Here is a 19864-nt window from a genome sequence, read left to right as displayed (position 1 = left end):
AGTGGCACCTTGTAAAATAACTTGTTCAGATATGCATAAGCTTTCGTAGGCAGCAGCCTTCTTCGTTAAATGCTATGAATGGACTTGTTCATAGAACATTTGTAGCATCTGAGGAAGCAGACTGTTGTTACTACCTACAAAAACTTTAGGCATTTCTGAACATGCCACCCTGCCCCACTTTCTGCCTTACATTAAAAAGTCATAAAAACACATGATGATGATGATGGTGATGAAGCAAGCATCAACACGCTCATATGTTGGAAGCATGAGGGCCACAAAGCCAGCAACAGGTAGAATGGTCTATGTCAGTAAGACCTTGGACGCCCGAAGGAGTGTTGTAACGGCGTTTGTAGATGATGGTCAGCCGTCTGAGGTTGAGCACCACAGCTACAGCCAGTGTCATTGGAGAGGCTACAAAAGTGCATGCTTGCCTTAAACTGTCCAACACTCATTCTGTGAGGGTTAAGAGCAGTCCAGGCTCTGTGGAGCAGCTGCCATCCTGAGGGGCGGAAGCTGGTGCTGGGGGGGAAGTTCTTTAGCCTCAGGTCTTGTGCATCATATTTTCTGCTCCACTGATGGGAGGTCCAGGGTGTAAGTAATATGCCATATGCAAATTTGATGGGCTTAGTGGCCTGAGTGAAGAATGGATTCTGAGACTTCAGGTGGTAGTTGGGTTTCTGGCTTGGGACTACTAGGCTGGAGTTTAAAGAATGGTCTGGATCTTGGGCTTTGAGGCCTAGGGCCAGAGTAGCAGCTTGTCTCTGGATGTCAGGGGACAGAATGCCTGAGGGGACTGGTAAGCAGTCAGTGGGCTGGCATAAGGCATCTGGTTATGGCAGGGGCGGGCAATTACTTTGGGCGGAGGGCTGCTTACTGAGTTCTGGCAAGCCATCGAGGGCCGCATGACAGGCATCCCAGGGCAGCTTATTCTTTTCTAAATTTTTTTAGGGGCCGCGCGGGCCGGATAGAATGGCCTGGCAGGCCGCATCTGGCCCCCGGACCACATTTTGCCCACCTCTGGGTTATGGTCATTATAATGCTGTTAAGGCTGGAATCCACTAGCTTAGTGTGCATGCCCTGGCCCCATACTGGTGTGTAGTACTCAGCAGGAGCATATGCAAGTGTCATAGAGGAGGTGTGAGGTGTTTGAAAACTTGCATCCCAGGTGGTGCCAGCAAGGTGACGGATAAGAGCTCCTTTGCTGTTAACCTTACCCTGGACCCCTTCCAGATGCTGGTGATAGGTAAGGGTCTGGTCCAGCTTGATTTCTAAATAAGTAATAGTGTGACAATGTTTAAGTGTCTGGTCACCATCAAAAACAGATAAAAGAGTAAAACAGTTCCTCCCAAGAATACCCCAGGTCTGTGGCTGGCAGCTTGTGGCCCATGGGCTGGATCCGGGAGTCCATGGAGCCATTGGGTCAGCCTGCAGAGCAGTGGCTTTGGCAGTGGGGGGAACTTGCCCACACTGCTATCATCAGGCACTTCATTCATGCTATACTGTGGCTGGGCAGTGAGGAGAGGTGGCAGCCAGATCTTAGCACTCCACCTTAGACCTGGTCTGGGTCACTCCTGCCTGCTGTTGGAAGAAATTGCCGGTCCCTGCCCTAGGTGAGCTCTTTGATTCAGATGTCATCTTAGAGTAGCATTTTGGTCAGAGCCAGAAGTCTCAGGAGGTTTCATCCTAGCTGCTAGCTGTGGTGCCTGTACCGATCCAACCAGAGTTCATTATGAATACATGCAACAGGTTCTTTTTCTTTCTTTGAAAAAGAGAAAGTGTTGAACGCAGGGATGTTCTGGTAGTACTAGTCTGCAGATTTGTACTAGGGATTGACAGAAGTTGAAAATAGTTATTCTAATTTAAGAACTTAAATGTAACCTTAGTCAGAGAAGACTTGCCTTCCTCGTTGCTCCGGAAACTGAAGTCCTTTAATTTCAGAACAGGCAGTAGCACTGAAGTGCAAGCTTTACCTACAGTACCCTTTCTTCATACGTGTTCCCTTTGCTGGAGGTTCAGGAGAAAGATGATGCAGGATTCTGGGAGTGGGTAGTTAGATTGGGGTTCTGGCAGGGGGAAGAATGAGATATTGAATAAAAACTCCGTTGAACTGGGGTGTAAGGGTGGGGGGGCGTGATTTTAAGGGGAAAAAATTGGCAAACCCACTGTATGGCTGGCGTGTATCTTACATTTTGCAGATGCTTTTGAAAGAGCATGGTTAGAGGTGTTTATGTAGAATGAGCACCATTTTCAACTTGTTAGTTTTTGCTCCCAAAATATTATTTGGTTTCTACTTCAGTAGTGTATGTGCAGTCTTTTTTTTCCTTCGAAAAGGCAAAAAGCACTTGCCAGTGCCTTTTTATAAATAAAGGGAAATGTTGCAATTTGTAGGTTACTTGCTTATTATAGCACAAGAAAAGAATAATTAAAAATAACTTACACGCCTTCCTAATCTTCAAACCCATGTGTGTCAAACAGGTTTAAATCAAATGTGAGAACAGGACAGATGAGAATTTGGGGGCAGATGGGGAAAGGAGTAGGGAAGTGAGGAAAACAAGCCACAGAAACAGAGAAAACCTCCTTTTAGCACTTTGGAGTAGGTGAGTGAAAAAGAAACCAAGTTCATAGTGGGAAAACTGGTTGCAGTGTTAACTATACTGTATATTGGAAACTTTCTTTTCATACTGTAGCTTACTTTACAACTCCTGGTATTTCCAAACAGAACTGAGTCTGCTTCAGTATATAAAAGCTTTATGTTTTGGTTTGATTTGCAGTAATCTGTTTCTGTGATACCGGGGAAAAAAAATCTAAAAACAGTCTTCTGGAGAAACTTGGTTTTCTGGTTTTGCTCTGTTGCACTGAATTCAAGTTGGGGTTCTTGGTGTGCTTTTTAACACAGAGGTTTAAGTTCTGTAGTTAGTTTCTCCAATTTTAAGAAATGTTTACTGGTTATTTGGCACTTCAGCCTTTGTTCACCTCATCCCTTTTTCTCCTTATGATGAACTTCAGCAATATTGCAAGATTGGTTAGGATTTACTTGGACTAAGTCTCCACTAGAAAGGTTTGCCCATTTAATTTTGGTTGTGGCTAAATTGCGAAACTTTCCCCAGTTCCCGACCCAGCACTTTTTAAACTGACAGAACTGGATCTACACCTGGGTTTTTATTGGCATAGCTATGTTAGCAAAGGAAACAAAAATTACATGCAGCTCTCTGACACAGCTATGCTGACAAAGCTTGCTAAGTTTCACCTGCTCTTAGAGTACAGTTCCTAATTTTCCTCCCCACGCCACATCTTTTGTTCAGAAAAAATTAAGCTGTATTTGATATTTTAGCTATAGTTTTTTATAGCTTTTATGGTAGTGCTAGTGGTGTCATACCCACAATGGCCCAGGAATTACTTGAGAGGCAAGAATTTGGTCCAATAAAAGATATCACTCTCATAAATCCTTGCCTCTTGCATATAGTTTTATGTTAGGTATGGATCTGTTTCAGTTTTGCCAGCACAGCTTTATTGATCCCAGGTGTGATACCTATTGATCCCAGGTATGATACCTTCTCCCAACTCCTAGCTTAATTCCTACTAGAAACAGTGACAACTGCAAGATGTCCTTTTTAGAATGCATCGTGAGAGAACTGGCTAAATCAAAGAAATCAAAATAAAACCTCTGCTGGAAGAAGTTTGCAGGCTTGATTCAAGAAAGCAAATTGTGTTTGCCACCTTGTTACATTTAAACCCTAATTGCATAACAATTGGTTATCTTTAGACAACTGTGAGTTAATGAACTTGACAGTAATTTTTTCCTTCAACCCTAATTAAAGATTTAATGGATCATGTGCATTACTGGTGTGTGCAACCACTAATTTTCAGGGATGTAAGTGAAAAAGCTAAACTGCTCTTTGGATGGGGGAGGAGGGTAACCTGTCACAATCTGTAATTAATATATTTGTTCTGCTTCCTTTCTCCTGACAGAACAAACATTAATTAATTGCAATTTACCCACTAAAACAAAATTACTACTCCTTTCAAGGGTTTTTTTAAAGAAAGGAAGAGTGCATATTTCAGGCCCTATGAGTGATTTGTGTTTTGTTCTGAGTTTCCAAGCCTTTTTGTACATTTAATATTGGTTATTTTGAAACTGTGTTGTATGGTAATTACTGAGTCTCTGTGGAGAGTTGGTAACAAGCACTGAAGATTGTATACCATTGGATTAAGGTATCGCAGACAGGAATTCCTCGTTAAAGGTATGCTACATACCATTTAATCAGACCATCCCATCATGGGAAATTAAATTTGGTCCTTTCTTCCTATTATCTTTATATAAGATGGCCTGACCCATATGAATTTCCGATGTCTAATGTTAGGCGTTTCTGTATGCAAAATGATGGGATATTATATTTGTATTCCCAGTTGAGCACTGTGCTATTATGAGGCAATTAATGTGTTGCCGTTTACCTTTCATGTCAGTAGAAGTTAACATTCTCAGACCAAACTTGAAACATTAAAAATAACTAGTCCAAAATAACAGTCAAAAGGATATGATCAACTTAAAATTACGTTTCAGACTGTCTTTTTACTCATCTTATTACAAATCCCTTATAGTCTCTTAGGAAGGTAGTGCTGGAAGGGAACTCACAAGGTAATCTTATCCAGCCCCCTGCTCAAGGCAGGATCATCCCTGACTAAACCATCTAAGCCAAGTAAGTGTATGTCCAACCTGTTCTTGAATATTTCCAGGGATGTTTTTGCAACTTCTCTAGATAGCCTGTTCCAATTCTTTATCTTCTTATAATCAGAAATTTCTAATCTCCAACCTAAATTTCCCTTGCTGAAGCTTGAGGCCATTACTCTTAGTCCTGTCTGCTGCAGCCACAGGGAAAAGCCCATCTCTATCCCTCTCTAATCTCCCTTTGCATATTTGAAGACTTTAACCAAGACCCCTCTCGGTCTTTTCTCTGGATTAGATAACTCAAACTCTTTCAGCCTTTCCTCATAAGTCTTGTTTCCCACTCTTCTAATATTTTTTGTTGCTTTGTGCTGGACTCCAGTCTATCCGCATCCTTCTTGAAGTGTGAGGCCCAAAACTGGGCACTACTCCAGGTGGGACCTTGCCAGTCCTGAATAGATCAACAGAATTGCTTCCCTTGATTTGCAAGTGACACTCCTGTTAACAGTCCATTTTACTTTTGACCTTTTTTTCAGAAAGAGCACATTGTTGGCTCATATTCAGTTTATGGTCTACTGTGACCTCCATGGTTTTATCTGAAATATTCCAGCCTAGCCAGTTGCTCCCCAGTCAGTGTATTTGTGCATACAGTTATTTTGTCCCAAATGCAGGACTTTTCTTAATCTAAGAAAGAAAACTTTGAAAATCTATTCCAGTTGTGCTTTTTTGTTTAGTCTTTTCCCTTCTCAACATGTACGATGAAATTAATAAACAATGACAGGAGAACACTGTTGTTCTTAAATTCTTGTTTCTAAAATATTTGGCCTGCAGACAGTGCAGGCTGGTATGTTGAAGTCCTTTCTGTGACTTTTTTGAAGCACTTCTTGGCTGGCAGTTTTATAAATAATTGCCTTCAATTGTATAAATGGTAGGCCAAGTTTGACACTTCCTATAACATTCTCTCATTTCCTTAAGTTTATTTTTCCCTTTTTACAGGAGCAATTCCGTGATTGCTCAAGTGTGAAATACGAGTTCTTGATTCTAAGGAGAACTGCTTCTGTTTGCACAATTAAGCTCACTGGTGTTTTGTCACTGGTGTTTTTCTATTGTCCAATCATTTGACTATTTTTTTTTTTTTTTTTTTTTTTAACTGTTGCTCATTTCCATGGCAAAACTTCTTTGTCAAAGTGGTAATCCCAGGATGAAGTCCTGGCCCCACCAAAGTCCATTTTATAAATTGCACTATGCAAGTTTTTGGAAAAACAGTCAAGTCCTCTTTGCTACAGTACTATGGCCTCTGCTTTAGGAGGTCCTTGCCCACTTTACCTGCTTGATTAGATGGTCTGTAGCATACATTTAACCATAAATTCCTGTCTGTACTTCCTTTATCTTTAATTACTAACACTGTTATCTTTCTCAGCTTTATGCAGTTCTGAATTTGTGTACTTTCTTGATTAGATAATGCAGTGCCCCTCTCCTGGGTAGGTCATATTCCTGTATTCCGTTGCTTGTCTCAATTCACAAACAAATCAGTTCTATTAATGTAATGGAACTGCTTGTGTTTCTACTCGTTCCTCTCTTTTTTTTTTTTTTTTTTCCTTTGTGTCACACTTGAAATGTATCAGCGATGGGGAGGTTGTAAGCTCACTTTAACTTTTTTTTTTTCCCCTCCATCAAGTCCAGATTTTAGGACTGTGTTCAGTCCTTTATTTTCAGCATTCATATTGACTAAGAATGCTTATCATCTACTTGATTAAAAATCATGTTTCATGGCTGCCTAACAGAGCTTTAGTGAAAAGTCTGCCAGTCCAGATACAGTCTATTTCATTGCCGTTTACCAAAGTTTAAGGGGAGAGGGGGGCATTTCCTTCCCTCTTCAAAACATGTACTATGTTCTTGTGCCTAGTCAACTAGCATTTTACAGGGCTTGCTTTGAGACCTGGGTCCTTTGAGACCTTGCTTTGAGACCGCAGTTTAGGCATGTTTGTCATTTTGGTCTGATCCTTTTCCAGTGCCTGAGTGGTGGGTCTTACTCATGTGTTCAGGATTAAACTGATCTCAGATTTGAGGTCAGGTAGATTTTTCTTTAGGTCAGACTGGCAAAGACCATTAGTTTTCCTTCACCCAGCCCCTTTCTTTACTTTGTAGCATGGGGTGTAATCTGCTTCCTGTAATCTTAATGTGTTTTACCTAGCTCTCACAGAACTCAGTGCCTTGGTGGTGTCCTTGTCTCCTGGTAGCTTTGTGTTGTCCACATTAAAAAGTCCTAGGTTTGCTAGGCAGAGATCTGTGACCATGGAGGATTTTGGAGGTTTGGAGGATGTTCAAGGGGATCCATTTGGGCAATCACTTATTGCATGTTTTTCTGCACTTGAAGGTCCAGATGGTCTCTTCAAGTCTTCTGTTTTTGTCTTTACAAACTATAAGCAGAATGAACACGCACGCACTTGGCAGCTATGTCTTGATGCACACATAAATACAGCCTTGTTCAGCAGTTCTATGAAAGAAAACGGCAACAACTGCAGAAATTCAGTGGTGCCTGATGAACTTCTGTTAGGTGGATAAAAGAGCTTTAGTTAACTACGTTAAGTTTCCAGTTCTGTTTTTCATAGCTAGGTGGATGCAGGTAGAGTTTAGTCCCTCCTTCAGGCAATCAGTAATATGGGGGGAGGACGGAGGAGTTCCAGATCCCAAGGCTGTGAAAGTGAGCATGGTTCCTCTTCGGATGCTCTTTTGCTGGTGGGTTTAGTTCTAAACTTAGTTGGAGTTGTCCCCTGCATTGTTCTGGGAATGGTACATTACTTGCACCTCAAGAAAAACAATTATCTCAGAAAAATTTTCCAACTTAATCTTTGTTTCCTTGCTCCATGTGGCCCTGTGCCTTCCCCATACCTCTGGCAGCTGCCAAAAGTGAAATCAGAGTGGAATTAATGATTAATTCCTTATGATAAAAGTCCATGTTGTGCTTCTTTCCGGGGTGTAATTGTGGCCCGAGGAATTATAATCTGCATCTGTTAGAGCCTGACACAAAGAAGCCAAGCTGCCCTGAAACTGTGCGTGCTACACAGTAAATTTAAATTGCTGATCTTAATCACCATTTAAAGGGGCAAATGAGAAACTTCTGATTTAAAATAGTGGTTCTCAACCTTTCCAGACTTAAAGCACCCCTTGATGGACTCAGGGTGCCCCTCAGAAAATGCCAGCTTGATTTTTTTTTTTTTTTTTTCACTTGAGTTGTTATTACTACAAAATGGAGTAATTCTTCTGTTGCAAATAACTCGGACCACAACAGGTCAGAATGTTTTAAACACTTTGGATTCATAGTTGAAATCTCTTGTTTTTTCTTGTGAATCATGCTTACACAGTTAACAGTACTAATGTCACATGGCACCCCTTAGCACCCTTGAAAGGATCTCAAGGCACCCTACTTGAGAAACACCATTTGTTGGAACTATTTAAAACATGCTTATTTCCAACTAATGATAGCTTTTACACTAACCATGGCAATCCTTTTGCTGCCCAGGTAAAAACACTCATTCATACACTTTCATGCTCAGCCTCATAATTGCTTCAATTTATTTAGATTCATGTGTTATAAAATACTTTTGGTAATATTTTTTTCTCGCAACTTAAGCTGCCTTCATTGAATTACAATTTCTATCCAATATGCAATAATAGCATATTCTAAATTATTTGCTAAATAAAAAAGCACCTTAAATGTTCCAATTTAAATAACAAAAAGTAAATTTATCAAAAACCTTTGAAGTAGTATTGGAGTGGTATTGTAGCCCTGTTCCATTCTTTCAACAGACTGATGTTATTTCTATATGGAGTTTTCCACAGGCTATTCTATTTATTATTTAGCTCCGGCTACATCAGTGTTTTCAGACTTGCAGAAAAACCCTTTGGGCATTTTTACACGTGTTGCAGGGGTGCACTTTAAGTAGCGGCTCCAAAAACCGCTCTAATTAAAGTGCCCAAAGCGTTTTGTATCATCAGCATTCCCACACTTCAAAATGGTGGAGGCTTGAAGCGCAGGACACTGATACACAAGAGGCGGAAGCTGGCTGGAGTGCAGTTATTGCCGCACTCGATTAATTGTGTCTGTAATTACAGTGCATTGAAGTAGCTTCCTGGTTTGTGTATAAGTGCCCTTAGCACTGAGAGCTTATCTGAAACTTCTCCCAACCTTCGCATTTAAACTAATTTATCAAAAGCTTAAAAAAACAGGAAGTATTGCATAGCTAATCAATGAACTGAATTATTTCTGGTCATAATGTCTTGGAAGACTTTTTTGGAATTAATGTCTCATCCGTTTATATCTAATTTTATTCATAGGTTAAAAAGCGAAAACTAGTTTACCTGCTTTTCAACTCACAATTAGCTTCTTAAAACTAAATTAACTAGCAACTGAAATTAAGATCTCTGTACCTGTAGGAGAGGCTAATGCTGGTAAAAAAACAAAACAAAACAAAAACTGTTATAGCACTTCAGCTCTGGCTATAGCAGTTTAGCCAATAACAATGTTTTCTTTTAAGTTTTGGGACCAAGTGTGTAGAGCTTAATACTTGTAATCAAAGTAGGCTCTAATATAGGTTGACATAATTTTATATTTTAAGTCTGTTTTTAAAAAGAAAAAATGCTTTAATTAAAAAAGACATTATCTACCCCAGTTTATTAAAGCTGAGAGCAGCAGACTAATGTTTTGTTAACTTCTGTTTGTCTTAATTGCTGGGTCCTACTTAACTATTTTTTTTTATGTGAAATGTTTTAACAATCAATACTACAGTTGGGTTTGGAAATCCTATTTGCTTGTCTCCAATCATGCATGCTATGGCACCTTTTTTTTTCTTAGTTAACTGCTTAGCATGATTTCTGCACAAGTTTTCTTTTTCTTGCTAGATAAAGGAAATAACTTGGATTAAGAATGGATAAAGCTGCCTCGGTCTCAAAATTCCCAGTGAAAAAAATGACTCGACCCAAACAAAAAACCCTTGGGAGTTGATTCTGAGGCACTGAGCATCTGCAATTCCTGTTCATTTAACCTCTCTAATGTAAAAATAATATGTTAAATAAGAACTTGTACAAAATCTCCATTTTATCTATGGGTAGACTAAGCAGTTGGTTCACTGCTAAGTCTATGGCGTGGATCAGTCCTGTAAGCACATCTTTCTAATTGGAAGTCAATTCATTTGTGTTATTTTTTTAAAACTATATAAACACTGCTGCTTTTTATATGTGTACCTTTCCATCATGCAACCTGGAGGAAAGAGAGAGAATGTCTATAGAGTTGAAGGAAGGATGTCTCTTTCTCTCTGGCTAGAAACAGATATCCTCAAGTAAAACATGTGAACTGCCGGGATATGTCCTAGCAGAACTTATCTGCTTCATTCGGCAAAACACTTTGCTCATTGTCCGTCTTGTTGATCTTGGAGGACAACAGGTGACATGTTCCCCACTTGCAGAGACAACCCTGGCAATCTTTGGGAGCTCAGTCCGGTGCAGCCCTAGAGCTGAGACATCAGTCATCTGACTGGCAACCAAATAGATGTCTGCCTCAATAAAGCAGCAGAATTTATAACTACTTCTTGTTACTGCCACATTGTGGCATGACAGAAGGTATAGACTTTAATTTGGTGTCACTTTGAGTCATCACAAAAAATGTATGGCAGTGAATGGTGACATCTGTTTTTACTTTGCAGTTTCTTATAATTTTTACCACGTGCTCTCAGGGGAGGTGTGGCTGACCCCTAGATCTCAACACCTGGAGATTTAAGAGGAAAGCTGAAAATCTGTAAATAATATGTCTTTGTGTATGTGCACTATGATACAGTCTTTAATTGGGTGATCACATGAGGACCCCCCCCCCCCCCCCAAAAAAAAAAAAAAGAAAAAAGAAAGAAAGAAAAGCCAAACTCCTGCCTCACTTGCTCACTGTGCTGCTGTGGATCTGATCTAGGGAAAGCTGTCTATACTGAAGGAATGTGGTTTGTTTGTTTGAGGGTTTTATTCTCTTTTTAGGACTCTCTCTTTCTTTTTTTGCAGAAGTTGGAGGATGTTTGGGGAATGAATCGGGGGATTTCGGGAAGAGAGGCTGGCATCATGACTGAAGGCAGTTGAGTGCTGCACTGGACTGTTGGACAAAGCCGTCTCTCTGCTGCAGCTTATACAGCTAGTCAAATAGCCTAAACCCAACTTTTTGTAAGTGTTCCTCCTTGTTTTCTGGGTACTAGGTTTGATATACTGATGTCTAATTTGCAGAAGGAGTGAGCACTAGCAACTGCAGCTGAAGTAAACAGGAATTAACTTGAATATATGAAGTTCTATATGATGATTACTTCTCTTTTAAAAAAAAAAAAAAAATCAAAAAATCGAGGTTTTAGGTGTGTCAAACCGCACCCCTAAATGTTATGGATACTTTTAACTGCAGTCTTTCTCCTTATAAAATGGGAATTCCACCCCTTTATCTCACAGAGTTGTTGTGATAATAAGTGAATTAATATTTGTGAAGTAATTTTAGTTGCAAGAGCTTTAGACAAAGAACAAGAAAACTAATAGTTCTTTCACAGGACAGAGTGCAACAAGTAGGGCATTAGGCCAGCTAACCAAACAGTCGTAGGTAGAATAACAGAACATTGTGCATTGAATGAGGCAGGTGTCCTACAGACAGGGGGTGGAAAAAGTCTGTTATAATATAGCTAAAACTGTATCATAATGCATATGCACAAGGGTGGGGCAAATTGTGGTGGTTTTATAGGTATCTTTATTTTTTATCCTTTGTAGCTTTTTGACTGCTTGGCTTTGCAACATGAACCTTATAGCTAGGGGTCTACCAAACTCGGAGGTGGGTATCCGATTTCACAGGCAGATTGTGCACAGCTGCCATATTCACAGACTAAGCATGGCAGGGCCCTGCTGTGCCTCTGTTTGAGGGGATACGGCAGTCCCGTCCCTCCCCAAAGATTGCCACCACACCCTAAACCCTAATTAGGCCTGGGGAAGCCATTAATTCAAATGTTATTAAGCGTGCATTAATGGCTTCTCTGGGCTTAATCAGAGCAATTTAAGCTGTGGTTTCAGGCCATCCCCAAGTGGTGAGTTTTGCATTTTGGGTGCACTCATTGTAAAAACAAAACAAAATACAAAAACAAAACAAACCAGCAAGGAGAAAAGTATGCAGAAAGACCTGCAGTCTTGGAGGGAGGGGAGAGAGTGGAGGCATCCCTGCCCAGCCCCCCCACCCCTCCATCTCCATTTCATTCCCCACTATTTTGCGTAACCCCACCTCCCTCCCATAGCCCTGGTCTATTGTTTATATAACTCAGCCTCCAATCCCACCCTCCCACTCCTTTCCCCGCCTCTCCTTCCATCATTTGCATAACCCTACACACATTCAGTTCCACCCCACCCTTTAGGAATCACTCCATCTCCCTCCCTCATTCCATTATTTGCATAATTCATCCCTGTAGAGGGATGCAGCAGGATGCAAGGGGCACCACATGTATGTGTGGTGCAGCCAGACAATAGCTTCCTCGGTTGCCTGTAGTTAAGTCTGTGGGGGTGGGGTTGTAGATCGAGGCCCCTACAGCGAGGGAGGGAGTGGGGGCAGAGCTGGCAGATGGGGAGGCTGCCCAGCTGGGGTGGTGCTCAGGTCCTTGACAGGAATGCACAGCAGCGGGGTCAGCTGGGGAAGTGGGATGGAGCCACAGGTGGCTAGTAGGGGAGCTGGCTCCCCAACACTGTGCGCATTCTTGGGAATGGGATGGGCAGCAGAGGCAACCCATCATTGGGCATGGGAGGGCATGTGCTCTCTCAGATTTGTGGGCGGGAGCGGATGCAGGCTGCCTGCTGCGGGGCTTGGGGTTCCCTGCCCTGCTGCCCACCCCGCAGGGGCCTTCCTGTCCCAGTGGACAGGACCTGAAATGGGGGCTGATGGGTGGGGAGGCTTGGTGCCATCACTGCTGCCACCAGGACCCCTGTGCCAGCTATGCTGTCATGGAAAGGAACCCCTGCATGCATGGCAGCAGTGGAGGGGCACAACTCGGTGGGGGTTCGGTGAGGCCTCAACTGCCATTGGAGCCCCATGCCATTTGTGCCATGGCAAGGTGCCTCCTGTCAGCTCAGCCCCTGCTGCTGCATGTGTAGGGGTGCCTCACCATGGTGGCATGGCTGGCGTGGGGCTCCCAGAGGTGTTGGTGGCATCAAGACTTCCAGCCCCACTCTACCCTTCCACTCCAGGTCCCTCCTGCTGGGCTACAGAGGCCCCTGTGGGGAGGGCAGCAGGGCAGGGAGCTCAGTCCCACAGCGTGCGGCCTGCATCCTCTCCTGACCCCCACAGGCTCTGCTCAGCTCCGCTCTGGCTGTGCCACCCATACGGGGGGGCGCCAGGCTCTGCACTCCTGTCCAGCCACAGCAGCCGCTGCCTCCTGCTGGCCAGCTGCAGCTGGTGCCCACAGAGCAGGGAACAAGAAGGAGTGTCCCATAGCCCTGGTGACTTGGGGTGGGGGGGCTTCAGGCAGGGCTGAAGGAGCAGGGGGCTGTGGGTCATGAGTGAGGGGGGGGGGGGGGGGAGCTGAGGACTGCAGGTTAGGAGTGAGGAACACCAGCAGAACTGTGGGTGTTGGTGGCTGTAGGTCAGGAGTGAGGGGCACTGGCATGGGAGGGGTCAGGATACCAACTGGCATATTGGGGCTGCTTAGTGCCACAAAGCAATGAGGGTGATGACCACAGTCCTGGTGAGTGAAGGGGGCAGGGGGAGCTCTGATTTCCCATAATAAAAAAATAAAATTAAATAAAACTCCAAAATATATAGGTATTTAGAATTTATTTTACTATAATGACTGAGGCACTTGTAGGCTTCTAATTGCGGTGTGGAAAAACGTGGATTTGGGGTTTTTTAATCGGAGCATTTGGGTTTTTTAAACAGAAAATCAAGATCCCTGCTTATCGCCTAGATGGTGGCAAGGTGGGGGCAGTGGAAAGGGTGATAATGCTATGTAAGGAGGGGGTGGTTGAGATTGAGAAGCATGAAGGCCCTTTTCTGGTGGGAAATGGGGAGCACGGAACATGGGAAAGGATTTAGGATATGCAGCATCTCTGGCATGGTGAAAAATGGTTATTTGAAAGGTAGTTATTGCGTGGGGGGAAGGGTACAGCCCATGGAATGCTGGGGAAAATGGGGTAGAGCCTGTGCAAAGGGGATCACGGGAGAAGGGGAATGCTGTTACAGGGTAGGATGATATTTGTAACACCAACATATAGAGCCTGAGGGAAATGGAAAAGTGACAAGCTAGGGTTAATGGTATATCCCCAAATAGTGTATTTACTTTGCTACTGAGGTGGGAACTTGAATACTTGCCAGTTATTCAGCAGAATAATTAAATGAAGCAAGTCTGTTTTATTTAGCCTTTTTTTCCTCTCCAGACTCACTTCTGGATGACCAATGCATTTCTTAATTGATGATGTCGGGACCTAAATCTACAACTTCCCCCTTGTTCCAGCTCATAACAATGTGTACAATGCAAAGGCCACAATTCAGGATCACAAAAACATTACTTTTAAAACTTTCTAGATGATTGTAGTTGCTTTGGTTGTGTTCTACGCTAGTAGAAGCCTTTTTCAAGGTATACTGCTGACTTTAGGGCAGCACTTCCCCTTTTTATTGGGAACCTTGGGGGCTAGCAACATGGGAAACTCCTGCGTATGTCGAGAGGATAGCGGAGTAGAAGACAACGTGGAATCTCAGAACCGGCAAGCAGAGACCAGTAGAGTACCAGTACCTGAAGCAAGAAGCCATCCAAGGGACCCTGTAAGGCCACCCAGGAGGGGTCGAGGCCCACATGAACCAAGAAGAAAAAAACAGAATGTGGACGGGCTAGTGCTTGACACGCTGGCAGTGATTCGGACGCTGGTAGATAAGTAAGTACCATGCAAAAGATTATTTCAATATTGATGAAATTTCTGCCCTAGCAAACTTTGCTTGCCTTAAAATCTCCTCCTCAACCCAGAATGTACACATACTTAGTATCTTAAAGGGAATGTGTTATCTTTTTTCCAAAGATCAAAAGCTTTGGGGTGTTTTTATTTACTTCCTTGTATGTCTTTTTTCCTGAAAATGGCTCTGCAGAATTAAAGAAAAAGAGAGCACTTTGATCTTCATTAGTTTGTGCTTAACAAAGCTTTTCTTCCTGGTTATAAATCTAACAGTTTTTGGGCACATCCCCATGAATGCACACGTGTAGTTTGTGGCTCCGCAAACCTACCTGCAACGCTGCAAACCACACGTGCTGCACATGTACGTGTTTTTTTTCCGCATGCACCAGAAAAGGGTGGGGTGGTGCATGTGGCAGCAGCATGTGTTACCCCAAACCAAAGCCTGGCCAACCTGAGCCACGCTCTGGCTGCTGGCCAGGATTCCCACACCTGGATTGCCACAACTGATGCCCCAGGATCTCAGGAAAGGCTGCTAGGGCCAGCTCAGGTGATGACCCCAGGCTCCCCTACCCCACCCAGGGCAACTTGCCACACTCCAGAGCATGTGTGCAGGAGCGTTCTCCAGGGACAAGTAGCAGGGTCAGCACCGTTCAATATCTTCATTGGCGACTTGGACGAGGGGGTGAAAAGCACCTTGTTCAAGTTTGCAGATGACACTAAGATGTGGGGAGAAGTGGGCACGCTAGAAGGGAGGGACAGGCTACAACTAGATCTGGACAAGTTACAGAGGTGGGCAGATGAGAACAGGATGGGTTTCAATACGGACAAGTGCAAGGTGTTGCACCTGGGGAGGAAGAACCAGCAGCATACCTACAGGCTGGGGAACTCCCTTCTCATCAGCACAGAGGCAGAAAGGGATCTTGGAGTCATTATTGATTCCAAGATGAACATGAGCCGCCAATGTGGGGACACGGTCAGGAATGCTAACCGCACCCTGTCATGCATCCACAGATGCATCACAAGCAGGTCCAAGGAGGTGATCCTCCCCCTCTATGCGACACTGGTCAGGCCACAGTTGGAGTACCACGTCCAGTTCTGGGCGCTGCATTTCAGGAGGGATGCGGACAGTATCGAGAGGGTCTAGAGGAGGTCCACCCACATGATTAGGGGGCAGCAGGGCAGGCCCTACGAGGAGAGGCTACGAGACCTGAACCTGTTCAGCCTCCACAAGAGAAAGCTGAGAGGGGATCTGGTGGCCACCTACAAACTTGCCAAGAGGGAGCAGCAGGCAGTGGGAAAGTCCCTGTTCCCCTGAGCACTACCAGGGGTAACAAGGAACAACAGCCGTAAGTTGACCGAGAGTAGATTCAGACTAGATATCAGGAGGCACTATTCACCGTCAGGGTGGCAAGGAGCTGGAACCAACTTCCAAGGGAAGTGGTGCTTGCCCCTACCCTAGGGGTCTTCAAAAGGAGGCTAGACAGCCACCTAGCTGGGGTCATTTGACCCCAGCATCCTTTCCTGCCCATGGCAGGGGGTCAGACTAGATGATCTGCTTAGGTCCCTTTTGACCCTCCCAACTATGAAACTATGAAATATGTGCTGCTGCTATTTGTCCCCAGGGAAATGCACTTTCCTGCTCATGAGGATGTGCCCTTTAAGGACAAATCATTCTGCTGTCATCTTTGCTTATTCAGCATATCAGTGGAGGGAGTTGTGGATGCACAAGGATTACAGGGTTCAGACTTGTTTTCCATGTTTGTTGCTTTTTGCAGAGCCCTAAAGACCTTTAAAGTGTTGAGGTTGATAACTAAGTTTTTAGAATTTTATTTTTATCATTCTCACCAAAATTATGCCACAAGAAAGCTGTCTTTTCCCCCCTTTCACTCCACTTTTCTAGCACCCAGATATATGTAATTGAGTTTCACCTGTCTGAACAAGAATGAGCATGTTGTGTGGTCTGAATAATTTTGTTGCACACAGTAGGGAGCAAGAAAAAAAATATTTTCACCTGAAACGTGGGTAAAAATGGATGAAGGAAGCATTGGCAACTTAAAATCGAAACGTCTGTTATAAAGAAGGAAGAGTTAAAGTAAACTTCTTTAGGCACTTAGTTTAAACTGAAAGAAAAGGGCATCTTTTTTCTGGTGGTGCTTGTGAGCATCCCCATCATTAGAAAGCACAGTAACATACTTCAGAGAATGTATTACTCGAGAAGAAGAATGTTTTGGCGACGGAGGGATGAAATGGAGGAGTCTTCAGGACACTGAAAGAAAGAATGGAATAAGAATGATTTCAAAGCAGTGCCACAGAAAATGGCACTGAAATTACTTGTTCAACTTAGACATACAAAGTTTCTGTACTTTGTATCTACATTTTTTTGTATACTACTGAATTGGTGGCTAAAACACAAGATTTGATCAGAAAGTTCTGTTCATTGCATCTTTTTATCATTTCCTGTTTTTTCTTCTTAACCTTCTATCATTATATCTTTTCTCTAGAAAATAATCTCAGTATGGTACCACCTTTTTCCTGTTTATGGTATAGCCACCTTTCTTTTTAAACAGGTTTTAGCTTTTTTTTTTAAAATAACTGATCACCTTTCTTCAAGTTTTATTTTTATGGTATCATATTTACTTTTTAGCAACATAGAGATAGTACATCTATTTAAAACCTTTTATTGTGAACACATTAAACTGGGAATACCAGATTCTCATTCATTCAGTTTTTAGCTAGAAATTGTTAAACTTGCTGCAATTCTTTGTTCTAAGGTTTGCAAACTTTTGTCCTTTAATCTCTTTTGTCTCTCTTGTTTCTTAATTCAGTGGTATTTAAAAATCAGTTCACATCAGTATGGTGCATATTAACTCTCTTAAACTTCAGTAATTGCTTTGAACACAAAACTTGTAGCAGGGAATTCTTTAGACCTGATCTTGGCATTGATTCACACTACCATGGTGGCTTTGGTTTAGTAACATAATCTATATTTCTTTTTCTCTGTCTGCCTCTATTAGTCTGAAATCAGGCAGGACAGGATGGCACCTTAGTAACTAACTCGTTAAGAAGGGCATAAACCAGGGTGGGCAATTATTTTGGCTGGAGGGCTGCTAAACGAATTTTGGTGAGCTGTCAAGGTCCGCAAGGGTGGCCCCACCCCCTTGTCAAAATCTTGGGACCAGAAGTTTCAGTCCTAGCCTCTGACCTTGGCCACCAGAAGTCCCTCCCCTTGCCCCTGGAAGTACTCCTTTTGGGAAGGGGGTTTGCCATCTTGGAACAACAACAAAAAATTATATACTAAAAATCACACATCCATAATAATACATTTTAATTTTATTTTTTTAAAATGTTTTTGTCCTGATTTGTGTGTTGTGCAGTGTATAGAGGTGATTGCATAATAGCTCAAAATGAGGTCTTACTCTTGTATATTGTGGGGGGATATGAAGGGATGTGGGGGGTATGGGTTGGGTAGGTATGGGGTTTGTGGGGGGATGAGAATGTATGTGGTTGTGTGTCTGTATGTGGAGTGTGGAGGTATGTGTGGGTGGTTATGGGGGGTATGTGGAGTGTGGGTGGGTATTGGGTTTGTGGGGGGTTGTGGAGTATGTGAAGGGGGAGGGTAGCTGGGGGTGGTATGTGGCTGTGTGAGTGTAACAGTGAACAGAGCTTACCCCAGAGGTGTGGGAGAGGGTGTGGGTGGGTACGGTGTTTTTGGGGTGCATGATTGTGTGTGGTGGAGAGTGTGGGGTTGGCAGTGTGGCTGGTCAGCCTCTGCCCCCACCCTGCAACAGTCCACAGCCCGCGTGCCTTGTGGCGCCTCCCCCGCCCCTGCCAACAACGCATAGCCCCAGCATGGCCCGTGTCCACTCCGCATTGCCCAGCCGTGGCGTGTCCTTTTGCCCCTGGGCATGCAGCATGGCTGGGGTGCCTCCTTCTGGCTGCTGCTGCTGTCCCCAGCCCCACGGTAGCAGCAGGTACCAGCGAACGCATTCCTGGTCCCACATGGTCTACGCCAGCTCTAGGCTCACCTGTCCACACTGAGCAGCAGCAGCCAGGCAGAAGCTGTTGCTCAGCATGGCAGGGAAAGTGGCCCTTCCCCCTTGCCACCACCAGGCAGTTTTTGGTGCAGATGCCCGGAGCCCGTGCTGTGCTGGGCTGCCCTGTGGCTCCATTACCGTTGCCTCTGGCTTGCCCCACAGCTGCTCCACACTGTTATCAGTGCTGCACAGGGCACCCCAGAGGCGGTGGTGATGTGGTGTAGATGCAGGGCAGCCTGGTGCGCGCTCTTGGTGGCTACACCTGGAAGTGCTGGCGGTGGTGAGGGGGAGAGGCTGCTTTTGCCCCGCACTGAGCAGCAGTTTATCCTGCACTGCTGCTGCTCAGCCCAGCCAGGTGAGCCTGGAGCCAGGACGGGACGCGCAGGGTCGGGGTTGCACGTACTGGTACCCGCTGATACCGCAGGGCTGGGGGCAGCGGCAGTAGCTAGAAGGAGATACTCTGAAAATATCAGATATGCCTTTCTGAACAAGTTGGTCTTTAAGGTGCCATCCTGTCCTTCCTTCTAATTGCTTGTGAAATACGAATGGTAAAATACCCATCTACAACAAAGGTGTGTCCGTGAAGATTATTTTGTTTGTCAACACCCTTTGAAGATGAACATTGCTATTGATTGCTTTTAGATTTGCAGCTGCAGGGCAGGTCTGTTGCATGTGTATGTCTGCCTTCGGGGAGTACTGCTAATTGAGAATATGGGTCTCAAGTCGTGGTGCACACAACATTTAAGGTCTCAGCATTGATCTTCATTACACTGCATAGGAGTCTTCTCTAAACTTCACCATGGGACTTTTTAAATGCATCTTGTCATTTGATTTTCCTGTATCCTTGCAGGATCCTTAAATCCATCCTTGAGTCCTAATGTAAAAATACACCAGTGTTGCCTGAGCTGAAGCTTCAGTTTCTTTCTGAATATTCACATGTAACTTCTCTAAAAATGGCTAGAATTCTTTCCTGGGAAAATCGTGTGTTATGACACTGGCTTTGGATAGCTCTTTAGGTTAAATTGATATGAGATCTTGCCAGTTTCCCTCTTGTTTTATTATCTAGATTTTCTTATCTTTTGGAATGTCTCTTTACTGGCTCCGGGCTACAGCCATCCACCAATATGGGAACTGGGGGTGGGGGAGGTGGAGCCCCTTGGCATGCGGGCCCTCCTAGCTATGCTGGCTCAGAACCGGGGCCATGTGGTGGGGGACTTGCAGAGGGGAAGGGGGG

General features: G+C 43.9%; 1 protein-coding gene across 7 annotated transcripts in view; it reads left to right on the top strand.

Moving 5' to 3' along the window:
* The window catches only part of RSPRY1 (ring finger and SPRY domain containing 1), a 77417-nt gene that overhangs the window by 13792 nt on the left and 43761 nt on the right, over positions 1–19864 (top strand). For 4 of the 7 annotated variants that reach the window (XM_006031023.3, XM_006031021.3, XM_025212708.1 and 1 more), the window contains 2 exons: positions 10709–10864; positions 14087–14581. The exons of 1 other annotated variant lie outside the window; for it this stretch is intronic. In XM_006031023.3, coding sequence (XP_006031085.1) covers positions 14235–14581 — 347 coding nt within the window. In that variant the 5' untranslated portion in view covers positions 10709–10864; positions 14087–14234. The remainder of the gene's footprint in view (positions 1–10708; positions 10865–14086; positions 14582–19864) is intronic. 2 more of the 7 variants (XM_006031024.3, XM_025212709.1) reach the window with 1 other exon arrangement.

Source organism: Alligator sinensis, unplaced genomic scaffold (assembly GCF_000455745.1).
Source record: "Alligator sinensis unplaced genomic scaffold, ASM45574v1 scaffold1000_1, whole genome shotgun sequence".
Lineage (NCBI taxonomy): Eukaryota > Metazoa > Chordata > Crocodylia > Alligatoridae > Alligator > Alligator sinensis.
This window is presented reverse-complemented; position numbering and strand designations above follow the sequence as displayed.